Source organism: Lupinus angustifolius, chromosome LG05 (assembly GCF_001865875.1).
Source record: "Lupinus angustifolius cultivar Tanjil chromosome LG05, LupAngTanjil_v1.0, whole genome shotgun sequence".
Taxonomy (NCBI): Eukaryota; Viridiplantae; Streptophyta; class Magnoliopsida; order Fabales; family Fabaceae; genus Lupinus; species Lupinus angustifolius.
In genome coordinates this window covers 23,669,192-23,685,393 of record NC_032013.1, presented here as the reverse complement: position 1 = coordinate 23,685,393, position 16,202 = coordinate 23,669,192, and the positions used below count along the sequence as shown (strand labels likewise).

The following is a 16,202-nucleotide window of genomic DNA, read 5'->3' as shown; positions in this document are numbered from 1 at the left end:
TTTTTTCTTACCTATCCATTATTTCAACTTTAGATGAAATTATCATTTGACAATTCTTTTGCTATCTGATTTTGCTGCTTGCATTTTTTGTCCGATTATTGCTATAAAATAAGGTTATTTTTAACTGTTAATGGCTGATTTGAACAATGTCCATTACTAGCACAAGTTTCACATATAATGTAAATGTGTGGGTTTTCTTGCCATTTGGGTATCCCTAAAAATATGAGGAATATTTCATCACAAATCCCAATAATTTTTTTAATATAAAATGTGTGCATTGTGCTGAACTACTTATATATCTTCCGAATGAGTCACCATTTAAAGTTGTTATGAACTATAAGCTGTGAGCTTCATATCTAAGTTGCTGCATTAATGTCTCACAAATTGGGCACTTTAAGGCAAGCTATTGTGAACAAGTACATTCTCATTCTAGGAGTAGTTAATGGTTAGGGTAATACCATCCTATTTTAACACATGAGAGTGTAATATCAAATGGACAACATACACATTTGATCTAAATTGAAACAATTCCACATATACTAAGATTCATATGTTTTTTTATTAAATCATAACAAGTAATTGAAAGAAAGGAATTGAAGGATGTTATAGTTAGTTTTTTGCTAATGGACAATTTTGTGCCACACTATTTTTCTAGAAACCAATTTAAGTCACTTGAATATTGTCATACAAGTGGAAAAACAAAAAAAGAATGTGACATATACTCTCTTACGTGCCATCTATGCAAAATCATTAACATTGAGTCACTATGGAGGACAAAATCAAATGTTTGTGAGGTAACCACAAATCCTGAAATGCTTAGTTCCTTATTCAAAAAATAGTGAAGAGATATCTTAGTACCAAAAAAACAATAAAACTCAAGGGCATCCAAACCATCCATTGTTATTATTATTAAGTATTAGAGAAAAAGAGGTATTATAAAAAAAGATTTAATATGTATACACTGACAGTGTAAGTATTTTTTACACTGTCAGTCAATCATCCACCATTGATTTATTAACCATCATTGACTCTCAAACAAAAGTAATACAAATCAATGGTGGATGATGTGCTGACAGTGTAAAAAACTTTACACTGTCAGTGCACAGATTTTAAACTCATAAAAAAAATGATACTGTTCTTATATCATTTATGGTGCACTATAAATAAAACAAATAATCCATAATGAAGTTACTCTATAGAGATATTACATTACACTCTTTTTTATTATTATTAATCAACCGCTCCACTTTAACAAAATAATTTCCTTTAACTTCACGCGCCCCCTTCATTCTGAATCCTCACTCTCTATCTCTCCATCACCATGGGCGCCAATTCGTTACCTTCAGAGTCTTCTCACGATCTAGACGAACAGATCTCGCAGCTCATGCAATGCAAACCACTCTCCGAACAACAGGTTCGATTCGCTTTCCTTCATTCTTTACAATCTCCTTCTTTTCCGAACGAATTTTTTGTAATTTACGGAATCAGCCTTGCTTTCTGTAGTTGTTTGTTTTTTTAGTGGAAAGTATGTGAAACTATGGTTTATTTCATGTAATGGAGATAGAGATAGGTGAATTGTTTTCTTTGGAATTTGGAGTGAAGCAAATAGGAAGAGTTAGATATTATTTTCCCCTCAAAATGAGTTTCGGCTGTGAAATTTGCATCGTGAATCTTCAGTGAAAACTATGTGAAACTACGGTTCGATTTCATAAAATGGAGGTAGAGATACGAGATGTTTGTTATTTACTTGCCCTGATATGAAGTAAAATTTGCTTCATGAATTGTGTTATTAGTGGCTTAATTTGGAGGAGATCCTTCTGCGTCTTTCTAGTATGGAGTTTTGATATCTAAAAATGTGGATGGTTTTTTCTTTGGCCTTGCCTCTGGGAATTGGAATTTTCGTGAAACTGTTGATAATGTCGTCAGATATTTGGGGAGATGAGATAATTCCTCGAATGTAATAACATTATACAACAACCAAGCCTTTATACCACTAGGTGAGGTCGGCTACATGGATCAAAGGATGCCATAATGTTCTATCATAAATCATTAGGTGGCAGAGCAGGTATATAGGCTTTGTATAGGTGTAAGTTGAAGCATACCACTGGTTAAAGCTGAAGATTGATGAGATTAACAGGAAGGGGTGCTTAATAATTGTGTGGGTGCTATAGTGCTATGGTAGTGGTCTCATATGGTTTGTCACTTTTATGGTCCCAAGTTCTTTTATGTAAAAAGTTCTGAGATTGGAAAAATGTGTGGATTTCATTGCTATTGAGTGATGTATCTTAGAAAATGTTTTTCCCTTTGCTATTTATTCACCTCAAAAATATCATTTTATATTGTCTGTCTTTGTGTTCTTTGTTTTAAGCTGTCATGACCTCTTCTGGGAAGCTATCTCAAATGTCATCTATATACCTCTTGCTATTACTATGTTTGAGGAAAATAAATAAAAATAAACTAATGGTCTTGTTTTCACACATTCCCGTAGGTTAAAGTTTTATGTGAGAAGGCTAAGGAGATTTTAACGGATGAGAGTAATGTCCAGGTGGAGCCCTTTCTTCCCCTCTTTTTAGTTTATGCTTTATTTTTTAATGATGTCGTTTTGTGTTTCTAATGACATTGTGCAAATGCTAGGATGCACCAACTTGAGTTTTCTTTCTCATGCACCAGTCTAATTTTCACCATGAAAACCCCTTATTACCCCCACCTTATTGTCACCAAATTTCGCAAATGCCAACATTATCTTTCATAAGTCAATATTGGCCATGTTCTGATCTTTTCAACATTATTAGATCCCAAGAATGACACAAAAATTAAAGCAAGTTTTGTTTCAATAAAATGAATGTGTAATGTTATGCAATATAAACAATGTTATAATAAGCATGATCAAACCACCTTATAAATTCCAATTTTATGTCTTTTGCAAGTAGTCATCATGAAATTTTTCCCCCTAATTACCCTTTCAACTTTATCCGTTGGTGAAATTGGTTCCATCATAAAGGTAATGTAAAATTACTATTAAGCCAAGAAGGAACTGTTGCCATCACACTCACAACCGTAACAACAGGCCCACCACTACAGCAGTGCATGTTAGTTAGTGTTAGTGGTCGGAGGAAACCACCAATGTCAAAATACAAATTGATAAAGAAGAGGATAAATAAATTTCAGTTAAAGGGGGTAATATAGTAATATTGGTATTAAAAAAATTAAAATTAAACAATAATGATCTCACAATTGAGATTAAAACAAAAAGCATGAGAGAATTTTTCATTGTTAGTAATTTAACATTATATTTTTATGCAAGGATTAATTTCACCAACAATTAAAGTTTAAGGGGTAATTAGGAAGAAAAAAAATAGTTTGTTGTATCTACTTGTAAAATGCATAAAGTTTAGGGTTTTTGTGGACTTTTGCCAAAAAATATGTAAGGAATAAGACAGACCACTAAATATTCAGTCATCACTTACTCAATGTCATAATCTTGTTCTACCAAACTCTGTCAATAATAATAATCAGTTTACAACTTTTCAAAAAGATCTATATATAATTACATGGCTGTGGTCACAATTACGGGGTTGTTATGGTGATGACATTGAGGAAAATGGAGAATGGATAGTGATGGTCAGAGCATTGTGGAGATGGATGGTGGTTGCCAGAGATGATGCTGGTGGAATTGATGGTTGGTGGTGTGACTTGGATGGGCGGAGAAAGGAAGATGTCAATGTTGTCATTTCATAAATTTTCATCTTTTATTTTTACTTCATTTTTGTAGATAATAAATCAACAGTTTTGAAAGTCCAGCTATGCTCTGACTCTACCTGGGGCATGCTAGAATTTTCCATGGCTAAGATTTCACTTGCATCACTAATGTCTGATCAGCTACTTGTTTTGCATGAAAAGTAATCCTTTGTTAGTTTAGAAATGAGTTGATATTTTCCAGTTGTCTTAGTTTCCTCTTATTTGGGTTATTATCCTGATGACAATACTCAATTGCTTTTGATTCCTATTTTGTGGAAGGAGGATGTAATTCTTTCAACCTTTCTAACCTTAAGTGCTTACTTTGCTTGTGCTATATAGTTTCTCAATGCTAATGTAACCTCAAGGTATTCCATTTGCAAATTTTAATTGCTAGTTTCTTAGAGAGAGAAAGCATTAATTTTTTATGTCTTTCCTGAACAACAGCCTGTGAAAAGCCCTGTGACAATTTGTGGCGATATTCATGGGCAGTTTCATGATCTTGCTGAACTGTTTCGAATTGGAGGAAAGGTATAATTTCTGACTAAGAATTTCTTTTTGTATTCAATTCTTCTCTTTCAGCTCTGGAATTTCTTAACTAGCTAATTGAGACCTGTGAAAGGAAATTTTTTTGGGGACTGGAGTGCATCAGAGGAATTGGGAGTGAAATGTAAAATACAGGAATTACTAGCTATTGACTTCACTGATATTATGTTAAAAGTTCCTTTTTAATTCGGCAAAATGAATTTTTAAGATAACATTGTATATTTTAGTTTCTGGATAATATGTTTTGCTGATTATTTAATTATGAGTTCTAAATATACCTGTTTATTTGCAGTGTCCAGACACTAACTACTTGTTTATGGGTGATTATGTGGACCGGGGTTATTATTCAGTTGAGACCGTGACAGTAAGTACAACCATTATAGATACTTGCCTTTTCTTCTTTCTTCATTTTTTAATAGTTGTTTTATTGATACTGTTCTCTTTCTCCACTCGTACATGGGAGTGCATTTTATGACAAACGTGCATTAATGACTGGAGTTACAAAGATCAGGTGAAAAAATGTTCTCAAGAGGTCAGGTGAAGCTTGGAGTGAGCTGTGAGCTTCATCTGACTCGTCTTTTGCAACTATGAAGAAAATAGAAAATAGGACCATCTCCAAGTGGCAGATAACTGCTTTCATTTTTTATTTATTTATAAAGAAGCACATAGAGAAGAGAGTCGTATTAGAATGTGTAGCATTGTAAAAGGTTTTTCGATGCTTCAACATTTAAAAGGCTATCAGGAATGGAAGGTGGATTATTTGCATATAGAAGTTTGTATTATCTTACAATCATGTTTGCTGGATATGTTTGTCGCGCGAACTTTTGAACTTGTGAATAACAGACACAATAGTCATTGACAAATTTTAGGCATTGTGATGGTTTTAGGCAAGTCATATCATATTCTGATGAAATCCCAAACCTGCCATAAATATATTCCAGATGTTTGAGAACTATTTCTGGATTGACCATTCAATTAGAGATCGTTGAAGGTTGAGACATTAGGTGTACTATGTTTTAATCATGGTTATACTGTAATCTAAATTCCTTCACTGTAATTATGAAGATTTGTGCTTATCTAGATGGTTGAATGGTTTTTTTTTGGATATTGTGCAGTTGTTCTATACCTAATCTTATATTATTTTTGGTTGCCTTTTGAGCTGGGGTTTGTGGTGATTTTGAAGTTAATGTATAGTTACTCCTTTGTTAATATTTTTGTTTCTTAATTTTCCTTTATTTGACATTCTTCGCAGCTCCTTGTGGCACTGAAAGTGCGGTATCATCAGCGAATTACTATTCTTAGAGGAAACCATGAAAGCCGTCAGGTGTTCATTTTCACTATTTTCATTCAGAATTATAAATTGCTTATGTGTTTTGAGGCCTTTTATGGCTTTAATTTCTGAATTTAGGTGGTAAATATTATTCCTGAATGGCACAAAAATTAAATAGTCTTGGAGGCTTTTTAGTTGTATCACAAATTGTTATTACTAAACACTTTCGGCTTTGATTTGAAGACTTTTATTGGTGTATATTATTCATTGACATTATTTTTCTTATATGCAGATTACCCAAGTATACGGATTTTACGATGAATGCCTAAGAAAGTGAGTTTTCAGCACCTTCACTTACAGGTCCTTTGGGACAAAACAGGAGATGCTTCTCTTTATACAAAGATTTGTTTGCGTATATTGTTGTAGTTGTTTCAGTTGGATGTTGTGAGGTATTAAGTAATTAGCTAATTTTTTTATGCTGGTTACATCCAGTGGTCTGTTTAATATATTCATAATTGATTGCAAACTGCTTATATCAATGAATAGATTTATATTTATATTTGAAATTGAGTTTGGACTTTGAAGGTGACATGCATAAGTGTATATGTAACGTAGACGAGTTTATAGATGTGCTGATGTGGCTGGACTGATATCACATGTAATTGGATCTAGATTCCGATGCAACTTGGCTTCTGGGGGATCGAACCCTTTGCCAGGCTGAATTTAGATGTTAGCTTATTGGTTTGGTTTCTTAAACTTCAATAATATAATTCCTTGTTTCTCTTTTCACTTTCATGATAGCTCTTTTTTTTACAGGTATGGTAGTGCTAATGTCTGGAAGATCTTTACTGACCTTTTTGATTTTTTTCCATTGACTGCATTGGTTAGTATTCCCCCCCCCCCATCTTTTATTCTTTTTTTGTGTGATTTGAGTACATTGTTTGTATGTCTAAGTCATTATTATGTAAACTGAAAATTTGGAAGATAGAAGAGTCTTGGAATAAATTACATTCTCCGTTTGTAATGTTAATCAAAATTATCAATATTTACCTTTTCTTTGAGAGGTTGAATGAACTCCTTCTTATCCCCTTTTCTTTATTTTTTTGAACATTTGATTTCCTACTGAATTTTCAGGAAATGTAATTTGCTCAAGGTTGTTTAGTTTGCCTTCTGTGACCAGCTAATTGTTGTTGATTGTCTTTACTATATGCTACACAATGTTAGATTGGCTGGTTAACAACTTTATCATGTTTGACACAATGAATAAAGTAGAAATTGTAAGTTAAAGTTGTAGTTATAGGATTTTGAGCATTCAGCCTCTAATTTAGTTTAGTCCCTTCCAGGTTGAATCTGAAATATTCTGTTTGCATGGTGGACTGTCCCCTTCAATTGAGACCCTTGATAACATAAGGAACTTTGATCGTGTTCAAGAGGTTCCTCATGAAGGGCCCATGTGTGATCTGTTGTGGTCTGACCCAGATGACAGATGTGGCTGGGGAATTTCTCCTCGTGGTGCTGGGTACACTTTTGGCCAGGTAACCATAACTTCAATTTCTCAACTCCAGGTTGTTGAGTATGTTATACTTGAAGCATCGAGATGTCAGTTATTGCCTTTCTTTCTTTTTATTTAAATATTTTAATTATTTCTATGCTAATTCACATTCTTTCAGGATATATCTGAACAATTCAATCACACAAACAGTCTTAAGTTGATTGCTAGAGCTCATCAGCTGGTTATGGATGGATTTAACTGGGCTCATGTATTTTTTTCATCTCATGCAGTGATCTTCTCTTTCATTTGCTTGCTTTTAAAAAATGGGGATATAGTTTTAGACATGTGCATTATTTTGTTGTTGAAACAGGAACAAAAGGTGGTTACCATTTTTAGTGCACCTAACTATTGTTACCGGTGTGGGAACATGGCTTCCATATTGGAAGTTGATGATTGCATGAACCACACATTTATCCAGGTCTCTTTCTTTGACATATAACATATACACTTTTGGCCAGGTAACCATAACTTTAATTTCTCAACTCTAGGTTATTGTCTTTCCTTTTTATTACTATTTTAGTTTTAATTAATTTAATGCTAATTCACGTTGCTAATTCACGTTCTGTCAGGATATATCTGAACAATTCAATCACACAAATGGTCTTAAGTTGATTGCTAGAGCTCATCAGCTGGTTATGGATGGATTTAACTGGGCTCATGTATTTTTTTCATCTCATGCAGTGATCTTCTCTTTCATTTGCTTGCTTTTAAAAAATGGGGATATAGTTTTAGACATGTGCATTATTTTGTTGTTGAAACAGGAACAAAAGGTGGTTACCATTTTTAGTGCACCTAACTATTGTTACCGGTGTGGGAACATGGCTTCCATATTGGAAGTTGATGATTGCATGAACCACACATTTATCCAGGTCTCTTTCTTTGACATATAACATAATTTGCTCTGCTGGGAATTATATTTGTTAACTTCATTCCAATTCCTTGGAATATGAATTGTTTATTGCAGTTCGAACCTGCTCCAAGGAGAGGAGAACCTGACGTGACACGAAGAACGCCGGATTACTTCCTCTAATGCAGCTGCTGCTGAATGTGTGGTGGTATCATTGTTACTTCTCTACTCTCTGCACTTATTTCAGATAGTTGTGCATCATCCACAATGGTGAGATTGGTGTAAGCATTTAAATCCATGGGTATACATGTTCAAAGACTACTTTGATGTATTATAGTGCAAGTAACATTCCACTGATCTTCCCTACTCAACAACTTGCTGTGGACACCCTTTTGGAGAAGTTGCTAAGATGATGACCATGTCAGTATATGGCATTATTCCAGCAAAATGTGCTTATTTTGTTTTTGTTTTTGTTTCTTCTTATCCCTTTACTTTTCAGGCTTTAGAAGCTATGACTGGTATTTTTGTCTAGTGGATGCTTTTGCTATGCTCCATCAATTATCAGTAAAAATGAATGGTAATAGTGCTTCAGTTTTGCTCTTACTAATCATGTTCAAATTTGCTCAGACACTGTCCATCATCTTTTCTTTCGTTGACACATTAGTCTTCCATGTATGATTATTAATCTATCCTGATTAGTAATGCCATTAACTACTTTTAACAATGGCTAGATTTGAATTAAAAAAAACATTAGACTAAGAAATTTATTGGTCCAATCCCAGGATATATTGAACAATTTTAAGTATAATTTAAGAAATTTTATTTGGATCAATCCATAGTTTTTCATTTATCTATTACAATTCATCTAATCCATCCAAACTAATATGTTCTTCTTTTGCCGTGAAACTCGAAATTTCAAATTTTTGCCGTGCAAGGGTTTGGAGGTTGAGAACATTTTTTATATCAAAGAGAAACCTTTTTCTTATTTGAGGTATAAAATAAAAAGTACAGCAAAAAGCGTGTAAGTTGACAATGTCCATAATGAAAATCACTTGCCATATACCACTTCATAAAAAGTTCATATACAAATTGATTAAAAATAGACTTAATTACTCTTATTTCAAAGCTTACACTGACTTTTATAAACCTTGAATTTTTATAGATATGATTGACTAATTTCAGAATCCTACTACGAAGAAAATGAATACGTTGTTGATAATATATACTGATAAACTACAATTTTGAGTGACCAAATGGCAATGATATCTTGCTGTACAAAATTGGATCTTATATCTCAAAGATCACAAGTTGGTGTACGTAAAAAGAGATGGAACAAGGTCCACCACAGACCAAGCAAGACCTGCATATTGAACAAATCTAATCCCAGTATCAACATCAAATACCCCATGCTTTGATAGCAAGTAACCTCCTTCTTTAATCTTCTTATCTGATTTTATATAGCTGCTTGATTTTATCGGTATGCCCAACGTGTTCGCTACCACTGGGATTATCCATTTTGCTAGAGTCTTGCTGCAGAATTTCACTACCAAAATTGTTGGTATTCCCAACATCATTCTTCCCATAAATGCAGGTAATGTCAGGTCTCCGGAGAACAAATGAGGAACTGCGCCATGGTGAAATTGATGGTATGTTTGTTGTACCCCGGTCACCTGAACAATATATGCAATTTAAATCAATGCATATTGCAGCAACAACGACAATCAAATCATTTTTCCTGCAACGATGTGATTGTATTAGAGGGTGAGTCTCGGCACAATGATAAAGTTGCATGCCTTATGGCCTAAAGGTCATGAGTTCGAATCCTAGAAGCAAACTTATGTAGTTGTTCTTCAATGTTTGAACAATGATTATTTGTCCCTGAGGTCACAGATTCGAGTCGCGAAAGACTCCTTCTGGCGAATAAAATATTGAATGAGGTATTTAAGCTCGTGGGTGGCACGCTCAGTATATTCATGGTCATGGGCCCAAGAGGTCCATGTCAGGACTGAGGTGTTACAACTCGATTCTACTTAAAATTGTTGTATTCCAAACTTGCAACAAAGTGAATTGCATTACAGACTTACAGCTACATTTTTAACTCGGCTTGATGTCTATCCGTGAGCATTTTTATAGCTGATGTTGGACATTTGATGTGTCTACTCTACAGTTGCACTAGATAAATTTGTATTCAGCATGTTCACCGGTAACATCAGCACTCCATGCAATAGCTGCAAGACTGTCAGTGAAGTCACCATTGAAGACTGACTTAGATCTAGCCCAATCAACATTCAGAATTTAAATTCTGATGTGGAGTCCCCAATATCGGAAAGGTTCTTAAAGCTAATAAGTTGCAATTAACTAAAGCACCTCAAGAGCCAAAACCTCTTCTTTTGGTCGATGACTCTACTCAAGTGTTATATTCCTAAGTTCTATTCCACTAATTATTTCTAAACTATATCAAGAAGAAATCATGTAATCTTGTGTGTATTCGCTCATAATATGAAAGACGGAAGATGAAACGAGTTTAGATGATGTTAAAGGATGAGAAACTACTTACAATTCCCAATGCAACACCATTGAAAGCAGTGTGATATTCAAAGCTTGGAGTTGGAAGTTCAGGAGTTGGGTAAGCAAAAAGCAAGAGGAAGCTCAGGGCAACCCAAAAAGACGTAACTGAAACAAAATAAATAGATTAAGATGATATAGATTACAGAGAAAAAGATTACTCAAATAAATAAAAATCTTGCATATAAAGAGTTAAGCAGTTTTGGACATTTCAAAGGCAAAAGATGCTTGTGAAATAAGAAATGCATCCTAGAAACGGAGATGATATAAATATAGTCCAACCTTTACAATTTCAATGCCATAATGTGCTGCAGTTAGTATAAAGGATACAGCTATATCATGCCGGATTAATTAATTAGATATAAGAGTACCATTTTGTCCTGAGATCACGAAACTGTCTATGTGCTCATCAACTATAAGCCAAAATGCAAGGATCCCGAGTCCAAGAACAAGGCCAGCAAGAATATCAACCAAACTATGCATGCCAAGATAAATTCTTCCTACAACAAAGACGAAATGTTTTCATTGCTTTTATGTGCAATAGGCCAACAATAAGAAGTTGTTAATAATGTAAAAGAAAATAGAAGACATACCTAAGCAAATGAGGGTCACGAACAAGCAAACAAGGGAAACTCCAAGGTAATTAACATAGGGACCTTGAATTTGAGTATGAATCAGCACATAGTGCAAAAGATAGCTGATAAACAGAAATTCCAAGGAGAAAGATCCATCAATGACAAAACCAAAGAATTGAAAGCAAAGGTTTCATCTTTCTCAATGGATATAATCTGACTTTGCAAAACTATCTCCGTCTAATCAAGTTAAACTAACAATAAAAGATAAAATATATCATCTCATCTTTCTCTATAGCACTACAAAAACTTTCTCATCATAAAGACAGACATAGAATCCCTTTCTGTTACCTCACCCGCTAAATTAGCCCCACGCCGAGTAGGATACGACATAGGAATAAAGGTAAATAAAGAGAATAATAAATACCCGGATAAGCAAACTGTGTTAAGAGTGTGAGAAGAAGGCAGTCCATATTCTAAGGCATTATCTTCTTCGTCTTTTGTAGTGGCTACTCTCCGAACAGGTGGAGAGGGAGGTCTTGGAGCTGAAACCACATCCTATTCAGTGACATAAACACAAACAATAGTTAACACTAACAGGTAAAAAAAGAACTGATCCGAGAAAGACGAAAACGACTTGAATCTACTTTTCGGATTAAATGAAAAAAGCAAATACATACATACCTTTATGCAGTTACCAATATAATCGCAAAACGCCATCAGCAATGTCATCTGCCTTGCCAATTGGCCATGACCACTCTACATAGACATGAAAAGACATTAAATTTTTAAGTTTCAAAACAAGATAATCAAAATGAAAACTATTGTAAACCTCAATTCAGTCCTTAAAAAATTATGGCATCACCGGATAGGTCATTGAAAGTTATTGTCACCAATTCAGTGTATGAAATATTGAAATAATCATGGAACTGAAAATTCTGTCACGAATTAAGTCCTTAGAAAGACCAATGTCGTGACCTATCCGGCTACAGCAAAATCATTCACAGACTGAATTGAAGGTTTACTCCTACTGATCCGATTGTGAGTTGAGTTTTGGAAGGGACGAATTCGGAGCCATAAAATACACTTATTAGATGGCTCTGAAGCCATTCATTTCAATTCTTTTCCCTCCAAAGCCTAACTCACAAACGGATCGTAAAGCAAAATTGTCAAATGTACAAACCCAAAATAGCAGAGGGAGGAAAGCAGTGTAAAAGGGCACAGAAACAACACATGACAACCCAGAGAAAAGAGCATCCAGAAATCCATGTTGGTAACTCTGCAAACCAAACAAAATAAAAACAAAGAAAATGCATTTATAGCTAAAAGGTTGAAAGGCCTAGAAATTTAGGAGAATGGAAATCTAAGCCCTTATTATTTTTCATTGAAACAGGACTATTTATGAACCATAAAAGGAAAGTAATAAACACATTTATTTAGTTAAATCTGCAATAACCCATAAATCAAAAAAAGTAATAACAAATCTGCATTAGAGCTGAAAAGTGGAAAAACTTATAGCAACCACAGAGTCTTCAGATTGTTCTTAATAAGAATTCTTATTTAATGCTTTTTGTTCTTAAATAAGAATTCTTGTTTGTTCTTAGCAAAGGGAAAGTGAGGAGGTAGATGTTACGAGAAAAAGTTACATGTTCTGAGAGCCAAATACGAATAAGAATGATATTTGTCATTGTCAGAAAATAATGTGCGGGACCCAAATAAGAATGAATATTTTATTTGGTGAAATTGTGAGTTACCTGGATGAGAAGGACGATATGGGTTTTGGTTTGAACATGATGAATGACCCATGGTTGTAGAAAAGATCTAAGCTTTTGAGTGAGATTGAGGTATGATGATGACAAAATCCAAAAGAGTATTCCTCCCAAAATAGCACCTTGCCACACAACACATACACCTTCAACCTCCATATTTTCTTCTCTCTCTCTCTTTGGGGTTAGAACAAAAACAGAGAAATGAAGAAATAAGAGAAAGAGAGAGAAAGAGAAAGGAAGAAGAAAAGGAGAGAGAATGAAGAAAGAAGAGTGTTAGGAAGAGAAATAGTAAAAGAAGAAGAACATGGAAGTTCAAAGGAAACTGTGGGATTGAGAATATTCAATTTTGTTGCTATTTTTATTTATTTCAAAATTATTAGTATGAATTTTATATATTATTATTGTATATTTATTATTGATATTAATTATTATTGTCTTTTCAATAAATGTAATCCAAATAAATAATATATGATGATGTATATGTAGATAATTCTTTATACTAGTAATGTATAGATTTTACCCTGCTTTATTTTATTTGATGTAGGATGATTATTTTGAACCATGAATTTTATATTCTTATGGACTTTGGTCATGGAAATAGTTGGAAGGTGGCCACAAACAAAAGCCCCCACTTTCCACCCAAAATAACTTCAATACTTTTTTGGTTATATATACTAATCATATGGGTAAAAAAGCCATTATTTCAGAATATATGGTTATCCTATCAATACTTATTATTGATGATCTACTATAATATTATACAACTAATCAATGTGTCCCGTTGATAAATAACTTTATTATTTTGTAATAGTGTCTAAATCAGTGTTTTCAGAATCGACCATAGGGTCCAACCGATTTGTTAACCGGACTTGAAAATGATTCTATTTGTGGTCTTAATTGAATGAAAGTTGAACCACTTTGAATTGGGGAAAATTCAGTCTGACTATGTTAACCCAGTTAAAGGAGATTAACCCGAAAAGTAAACCGGACGGGTCACTTAAAAATATAAAAAGTGAAACATTGTTCTAATATTTTGTTTTACCACAGTAAAAAAAGATAAAGATACATTTCAATATAATTATACATAATTATTAATTATATGTACATTTATATATCTATATATTTATAAATAAAAATTATTAATTATGTATGAAATAACCCAATCAAACCAGACAGCTTAACCATTTAAACCTAATATGTCGATTTGACGTGTAGCTTGAATTTCACAACATTAATCTAAACCCCCAAAATTATCAATTGGACTTTTATTATCATTACCTTTGACATGTAAATGGAACCATATTTTTTCCTCTCACTAAATTTAATATTACAAATTAATACTTTTAAAAATAAAAGTATATACGTGGCTACTCTCCGAACAGGTGGAGAGGGAGGTCTTGGAGCTGAAACCACATCCTATTCAGTGACATAAACACAAACAATAGTTAACACTAACAGGTAAAAAAAGAACTGATCCGAGAAAGACGAAAACGACTTGAATCTACTTTTCGGATTAAATGAAAAAAGCAAATACATACATACCTTTATGCAGTTACCAATATAATCGCAAAACGCCATCAGCAATGTCATCTGCCTTGCCAATTGGCCATGACCACTCTACATAGACATGAAAAGACATTAAATTTTTAAGTTTCAAAACAAGATAATCAAAATGAAAACTATTGTAAACCTCAATTCAGTCCTTAAAAAATTATGGCATCACCGGATAGGTCATTGAAAGTTATTGTCACCAATTCAGTGTATGAAATATTGAAATAATCATGGAACTGAAAATTCTGTCACGAATTAAGTCCTTAGAAAGACCAATGTCGTGACCTATCCGGCTACAGCAAAATCATTCACAGACTGAATTGAAGGTTTACTCCTACTGATCCGATTGTGAGTTGAGTTTTGGAAGGGACGAATTCGGAGCCATAAAATACACTTATTAGATGGCTCTGAAGCCATTCATTTCAATTCTTTTCCCTCCAAAGCCTAACTCACAAACGGATCGTAAAGCAAAATTGTCAAATGTACAAACCCAAAATAGCAGAGGGAGGAAAGCAGTGTAAAAGGGCACAGAAACAACACATGACAACCCAGAGAAAAGAGCATCCAGAAATCCATGTTGGTAACTCTGCAAACCAAACAAAATAAAAACAAAGAAAATGCATTTATAGCTAAAAGGTTGAAAGGCCTAGAAATTTAGGAGAATGGAAATCTAAGCCCTTATTATTTTTCATTGAAACAGGACTATTTATGAACCATAAAAGGAAAGTAATAAACACATTTATTTAGTTAAATCTGCAATAACCCATAAATCAAAAAAAGTAATAACAAATCTGCATTAGAGCTGAAAAGTGGAAAAACTTATAGCAACCACAGAGTCTTCAGATTGTTCTTAATAAGAATTCTTATTTAATGCTTTTTGTTCTTAAATAAGAATTCTTGTTTGTTCTTAGCAAAGGGAAAGTGAGGAGGTAGATGTTACGAGAAAAAGTTACATGTTCTGAGAGCCAAATACGAATAAGAATGATATTTGTCATTGTCAGAAAATAATGTGCGGGACCCAAATAAGAATGAATATTTTATTTGGTGAAATTGTGAGTTACCTGGATGAGAAGGACGATATGGGTTTTGGTTTGAACATGATGAATGACCCATGGTTGTAGAAAAGATCTAAGCTTTTGAGTGAGATTGAGGTATGATGATGACAAAATCCAAAAGAGTATTCCTCCCAAAATAGCACCTTGCCACACAACACATACACCTTCAACCTCCATATTTTCTTCTCTCTCTCTCTTTGGGGTTAGAACAAAAACAGAGAAATGAAGAAATAAGAGAAAGAGAGAGAAAGAGAAAGGAAGAAGAAAAGGAGAGAGAATGAAGAAAGAAGAGTGTTAGGAAGAGAAATAGTAAAAGAAGAAGAACATGGAAGTTCAAAGGAAACTGTGGGATTGAGAATATTCAATTTTGTTGCTATTTTTATTTATTTCAAAATTATTAGTATGAATTTTATATATTATTATTGTATATTTATTATTGATATTAATTATTATTGTCTTTTCAATAAATGTAATCCAAATAAATAATATATGATGATGTATATGTAGATAATTCTTTATACTAGTAATGTATAGATTTTACCCTGCTTTATTTTATTTGATGTAGGATGATTATTTTGAACCATGAATTTTATATTCTTATGGACTTTGGTCATGGAAATAGTTGGAAGGTGGCCACAAACAAAAGCCCCCACTTTCCACCCAAAATAACTTCAATACTTTTTTGGTTATATATACTAATCATATGGGTAAAAAAGCCATTATTTCAGAATATATGGTTA

General features: G+C 33.4%; 2 protein-coding genes across 4 annotated transcripts; one reads left to right on the top strand and one right to left on the bottom strand.

Moving 5' to 3' along the window:
• On the top strand, window positions 1,283-8,576 carry LOC109348260 (serine/threonine-protein phosphatase PP2A-3 catalytic subunit-like). Of its 2 annotated transcripts, none has more exons than XM_019588597.1 (11): window positions 1,283-1,414; window positions 2,489-2,545; window positions 4,183-4,266; window positions 4,574-4,645; window positions 5,534-5,605; window positions 5,844-5,884; window positions 6,368-6,434; window positions 6,895-7,086; window positions 7,673-7,762; window positions 7,865-7,972; window positions 8,068-8,576. In XM_019588597.1, the coding sequence occupies exons 1-11, from the start codon at window positions 1,322-1,324 to the stop codon at window positions 8,131-8,133; spliced, it is 942 nt and encodes a 313-aa protein (XP_019444142.1). In that variant the 5' UTR covers window positions 1,283-1,321; the 3' UTR covers window positions 8,134-8,576. The 2 variants fall into 2 exon arrangements, with proteins under 2 accessions (XP_019444142.1, XP_019444141.1); XM_019588596.1 differs by lacking the exons at window positions 7,673-7,762; window positions 7,865-7,972 and adding exons at window positions 7,222-7,311; window positions 7,414-7,521 and having other exon boundaries at window positions 1,287-1,414.
• LOC109348258 (lipid phosphate phosphatase delta-like) lies at window positions 9,148-15,722 on the bottom strand. 2 transcript variants are annotated; one of them, XM_019588595.1, is made up of 8 exons: window positions 15,469-15,722; window positions 14,898-14,993; window positions 14,399-14,473; window positions 11,515-11,645; window positions 11,109-11,212; window positions 10,887-11,015; window positions 10,508-10,623; window positions 9,148-9,620 (listed from the first exon to the last, which is right to left on the bottom strand). In XM_019588595.1, exons 1-8 carry the CDS (start codon window positions 15,637-15,639, stop codon window positions 9,252-9,254), a joined length of 1,191 nt encoding a protein of 396 aa, XP_019444140.1. In that variant the 5' UTR covers window positions 15,640-15,722; the 3' UTR covers window positions 9,148-9,251. The 2 variants fall into 2 exon arrangements, with proteins under 2 accessions (XP_019444140.1, XP_019444139.1); XM_019588594.1 differs by lacking the exons at window positions 14,399-14,473; window positions 14,898-14,993; window positions 15,469-15,722 and adding exons at window positions 11,772-11,846; window positions 12,271-12,366; window positions 12,842-13,095.